This window comes from Bidens hawaiensis, unplaced genomic scaffold, assembly GCF_021521415.1.
Source record: "Bidens hawaiensis isolate Kalapana, Puna unplaced genomic scaffold, B.hawaiensis_p1.1 tig00034647_1, whole genome shotgun sequence".
NCBI lineage: Eukaryota > Viridiplantae > Streptophyta > Magnoliopsida > Asterales > Asteraceae > Bidens > Bidens hawaiensis.
In genome coordinates, this window is record NW_027496001.1 from 161,056 (window position 1) to 166,774 (window position 5,719).

Consider the following 5,719-nt stretch of genomic DNA (forward strand, 5'->3'; position numbering starts at 1 on the left):
ATTTGCTTTAAGATATACTTAAAAAATGGAAAATAATATAATAAGTATTAAGAATAAAGAAAAAATAACCATTTTCGGAACTCAAAGACTTCAATTTAAAAAGAAGAGGGTACTAGGTTCAAGTCTCACGCCATGACAAAAAAAAATGTTTCCTCCTTTGAAGGTGGTCTCCAATGCTCGAGGAGTGAAGATGATGGGAGTGCACCAATAAACGACAGTAATTCAAATTAGCCGTTAGAAAAAACCATCTTCCAAACCCTATAAATATGATCCTCTGGTGCTCTCTCTTGTATTTTATTTAACTACCATAGACCGGAATAGTCTTCTTCACCATCTTTTCTCTCTAGATCTTTTTTCTTCCATTCTCATACAATGAAACTAGACCAAGATCATGAAGGCGGTGACATGTGTAGAACCATCAAGCTCTCAACAAAGACCACCGGTAAAGTAGACCCCACCGGCGATGAGCTATATCCACCTATCAACTTCGCCATGGTCGATCATGGTATCTACCGTTCCAGCTTCCCGGACTCCGTCAACTTTTCATTTCTTACTGCCCTAGGCCTTCGCTCTATCGTGTAAGTTCATTGTTATTTGGTTAGAAAGTTGATTGATTGCCGGTTATATAATTAACATCACAATATCCGGCTGAAGTCCAAGAACGAATTGATAATCAAAACACTTACCAACACACAAGTTTAGGAATATGAACTCTCGTATTATTATAATCAAGAAAAACGAACTCAAAACTTGATAGCAATAAGTGTGACCGGAATTGGCAAATAAGTAATACCAAATACAATAAAACTCTTATTGCAATCTCATAAACTCATTACATATTTAATGAACAAATAAGTCCAGCCCGATCACCTTGAGCCTTATAGATGGAAATGAAATTAACAATAGAAGTTAATAGAATATTGAACTTGTGTTGTAGATATTTGTGTCCCGAAAAATATCCAGATAATAACTTGGAGTTCTTGAAGTCTAATCGGATTCAGTTGTTTCACTTTGCTATTGAAGGAACCAAGGTACGGGTGATTTCGATTCTGTCAGGCAATTCCATGTTCTTAAATCTTAATTGATAATGTAAGTAGTTTGTTGTGTTTCTTCATGATGTTTGTCTAGCTGGATATAAGATACTTTGAGATCTGATCTGATGGTTTTCTTATCATGGCCATGATTACTTATTGTTTCTCGTACTGGTTATGGATCCACATTTCAATTATTCCACGGATTAATTGAAATAGTGTTTAAAATACATCATGTTTACTACTAGAACAATGAGTATCATCAGTCAGAAATCAAATTATCCACGGCCCGATTTAGAGTATCACCGTTAACCACCTTCATGGGTAGTGGTTGAAGATTAAAAATCTTGTGATGCATGTAGTTTCCTATATCAAAAACTAGAATTATTCTCCTTAAAATATGAGATATTTGTGCTAATTATACTTTTTATCTTGAAGAGAGTCAAATAACAATAAATTACTAATTTTACAATAACTATATATGCGGCGACTAGGATAACTATACACTGTTTGAAGGTCCATAAATTAAGATTGGAAGAAAAATATTGAGAACAGGTTAAGCCGATGTGGACACTTGCTTTTGGTTTTAAGAATTAAGAGTAACAGGACAATGTTTAGAACTTTTTGGTACGTAATAAACACATGGACCTAATCGATTTTCATAAGGTGCTTGATGTACATTTTTTTGCTTTTGATTATTCATGGATCGCTCTTGTGAGGTACTTAATTTAGGTATAATATATATTTAAACAAATTTGAGAAGAGTTTCAGATGGTGACAAAGCGCATACTGAAATAAGAGGCAACGGACCGCTATATCATCACTGCCGTGAATATATCTGATGACCGTCACTCTCCCTCTCACTTCTCTTCTACTCTTCTATGAACCGCACACTTTTTTCCACCCCTCCATCTCACATAAATAAGATGTGTGGCCCGGACGGTAGTTGACCAGGGACCTTGTGATCCCCCCCCCCCCCCTCTTTGTGTTTACAACTACTCTCTCTCCCTTCTCCACATCGGTGTCTATGGGGTCGTAAGACCCCATTGCAGATGCTCTAAATGTCTAAACATTTGTCATTCAAAATCAACATCTTTTAACGCAAGTAAAAAAAAAGTAAAACATATTTTACTTGGGGTGGGAGAGATGGTGTTGGTAATCAATATAGCAAATCAGAAATGAATATCAAGAACAAAAGATGGATACACAAACTGAAACTTTGATTAACATGATAAGAACACAATTGTCGATTACATTGTTCCTTATATATAGACAATGTGAACTGGTCGGTGCAACAAAACATGACAACGTATGGAAATAAGCACCGTATAATACTTATTACTAATAACCAAGAGACCCTTCCTAATTATAATATACAATTTTAATCCTAAACATACTTTATACTAATGACAATTATACCCTAAGTTTAGTTTAACTTCCACACTCTCCCCTTAAAGTTAAGGATTTTTAGGGAGAAAGGAATTCCTTAGGGCTTCTATTTACCTTATTTTGGTCACATATATAGTATTAGTATTATTAGTATTATTCTTTCCATATATATAGTATTAGTATATTCTTTCCACATATATTATTATTATTATTACTATTACTATTATTATTATTATTACTACTACTGTTGAACTTTGATTTCCTTTGTATTGCTTTATACATATGGACTTTAGAGCTGAGGGTCTCTTTGGAAGCCACCTCTTTATCCCTTTGAATAGAGGTACGGTGTGCCTACATCCCACCCTCCCCAGACCCTACCTATAGCTTTGCTGTTGGTGGGACTTCACCGGGTATGATTGATTGATTGATTGATTGATTGACTCTCCCCTTAAACTAAATTCAGTTTAAGTGAGCTCTTCATCCTTCGAGATCCAGTTGTTCTTCACAAGAGTGTTGACTCGTCATCCTCATGCCCGATAAGGTTTGCCTCCGCCTTTTTCTTCCCTTTTTGACATTCATGCCGAAAATGCCCAAGTTCATTACACTTGAATGTCTAAGACTGACGGATGTTTCATTACTCCAACTGCATTACCAAGTTCTAGAACTGCTCTTGACAAGGCTAAACTTTTATATGCAAATAGAACCATAAACATGTAGAACTATCAGATAATCATGTGATATCATCACAAGAATTGTAGTGCATCTACTTATGATATGCAATTAAACGTACCATTAGACAAAACTCATGTTCCCCATCAATACCATTTTGACTAGGTCCGGGTAAAGCGCACAACTAATGTTGGGATGACCTTGAGGGGTGGAGGCACGAAACCAGTGAATGATTGTTCACTATGAACAACTGAAATGTACGTACAGGGGGTACATCTAATAAATAGTTTGAAGATAAAGCTTAGAGTTTGAATTCAAAATTTATCTAATTTGCTAGGACATATTGTTAGGAGTTGTATATATAGAGATCTTCGTAAAGAGCTTTGGTGTGTTTCGTTCTTCACAATAATAGTGAAAAGATCAAGTTGAACGAGTTATGTTCTTATTTGTGTTCATCTGACTATCCTGTTGTTGTTTGTGTGTTTATCAAGATCTGGGCCAACAATCTCTGCTTTAGAATATAGATTCCCTGAAAAATAATATCTACAAGCAAGTAACCGATCAGGTATACGCTCAATATCTCTATGTGTTTTCATATTACCATGCAGGAACCGTATATTGATATTCCTGAGGATACCATTCGAGAAGCATTAAAAGTTGTCATTGGTATTTACCTCTTCTTTTCATCGTGTCTTGTATGGAACTTAAAATGTAAGCTAAGTTGAATTCTTATGCTTCTCTATTTTGTTGGCAGATGTAAGAAACCACCCTTTGTTGATTCATTGTAAAAGAGGAAAGGTATTTGTTTTCTTCTGAGTCCCACTGTTACTTATCTCTAATTATAAATAATAATATTCATTTATTTATTTTCCCTTAATCCAGCATCGAACGGGATGTCTGGTGGGATGCTTAAGAAAGATGCAGAAATGGAACCTACTTACAATATTTGATGAATACCAAAAGTTTGCAGCTGCTAAAGCTAGAATCTCAGATCAGAGATTCATGGAGCTGTTTGATGCCTCTAACTTGAAGTGGTAAAGCCCAATTCCCATTACCCCGTTTGGGTCGGAATAAATTTGATTTCCGGGAATATGTTTAGTAGTTCAGGAATGATGTTTACCATTCCTTGAGGATTAAATGAGTATTATTATTATTATTATTATTATTATTATTATTATTATTATTATTATTATTATTATTATTATTATTATTAGGACTTTCATTCCTTTCTGTTCCTGTTGTACTTGGCTAGTTTGTTCTATGAATGCATTTGCTAAGAATTATTTGTCATTGTAATCTATCAAAAGGAATGAAAGTAAGTTGATCAAAATATATTTTGGATGTGTAGTTTCTTGTGAATCAATGAAAATGAAGAAACAATAACTTTCATCAGATCAACAGCCTTGACGCAAAACGGAAGCACAAAATGAATAGTTAAAGTTATAAATTATGGAAGTGTTAATTCCATGTGATTTAAGTAAATGATAACTGAAAATGAAATATAAAATAAAAAGCGTTTGATTCACTCTAGCAGAGGTCTCAGGTTTGAATCCAGTTTTCATTGGTTTCCACTTTCCGCATTAGCACATGAAGGCCACATGCCCCGACCAAGAGGCATTTACATGGTCGCATGAGTTTTTCATTTGGGTTTTCACGGAACCCAAAAAAGACATACGGAAGAACTTGGGCCAAACTGATGCAGTTTGATAAATATATGCTCTTCAAAGCCCAACCATACTTATGAGCCCACATGTAAATATATTTAATATTGCTTATTATTAGTTTCAAAAGTTTTCTGCATAGATGCAAATAATGCTGGTTTCTAACGTTATTTTCCTTCTTTTAGTTCAAATTTATAATCTGCATAATTACAGATGCTTTAAGCTGTGGACCTTGTGCTTTATTAAATATAGAATTGCTCATGACATCCTTGCAAGATTCTCTTTTATTTAATTCCCTTTGTGGAAAGCGAAGTCGGCAGAGGGTATTGTAGGCAAGGTTCATGGTTTTTTTAATGGAAGATTACCTAATGTATTATTGCATTAATAAGTGTTGACAACTTTATGGTCTGCTGATAGTGCTCACTGCTGCATGTTACCTTTTTTGAAGGCTCATCTGTTGCACTTTGTAGCAAGAAAACAATATGACCATTGTCCCACACCTTTTTACTAGTAAAGGTAGTAAAATAATAGGTAGTCAAACGGGTAGTTTCTGATATGGGTCGGGTGGTTGGACCAAATGGTAAATTTTTATTAAGGGTCGAGCAGGGCGTGTCTAGTTAGAAATATTTTGTTCGGGTCAAAATGGGTTGGGTTGGGCCAAATGGATAACTTTTTGGTCGGGTTGGGTTGGGTCAAATATGTAATTTTAGAAAGGTTCATATATAATTACAGGAGTGTCACCATTTCAATAAATAATTTTGGAAAGGTCCATATATCGTGGTGAAGGCGACGCTTTACCCATGTGAACTGTTTCATTATAAGCTAATGTTTTTTTTATTATAACCATTTGACTCGTTAGAGATAATACATAATGTGAACGAGATAATACATAATGTGAAAGAGCAGATAAAAAACTGCACACCAAATCTCAACTAATAATTAACTGTAAATGAGTACAATAAACTTTTG

General features: G+C 34.7%; 1 protein-coding gene across 1 annotated transcript; it reads left to right on the forward strand.

Moving 5' to 3' along the window:
- Positions 1–215: 215 nt before the first annotated feature.
- Positions 216–4,153, forward strand: LOC143586412 (inositol diphosphatase DSP1-like). The gene is made up of 5 exons (XM_077067968.1): positions 216–578; positions 938–1,031; positions 3,698–3,755; positions 3,844–3,887; positions 3,972–4,153. The coding sequence occupies exons 1-5, from the start codon at positions 373–375 to the stop codon at positions 4,125–4,127; spliced, it is 558 nt and encodes a 185-aa protein (XP_076924083.1). The 5' UTR covers positions 216–372; the 3' UTR covers positions 4,128–4,153.
- Positions 4,154–5,719: the final 1,566 nt, after the last annotated feature.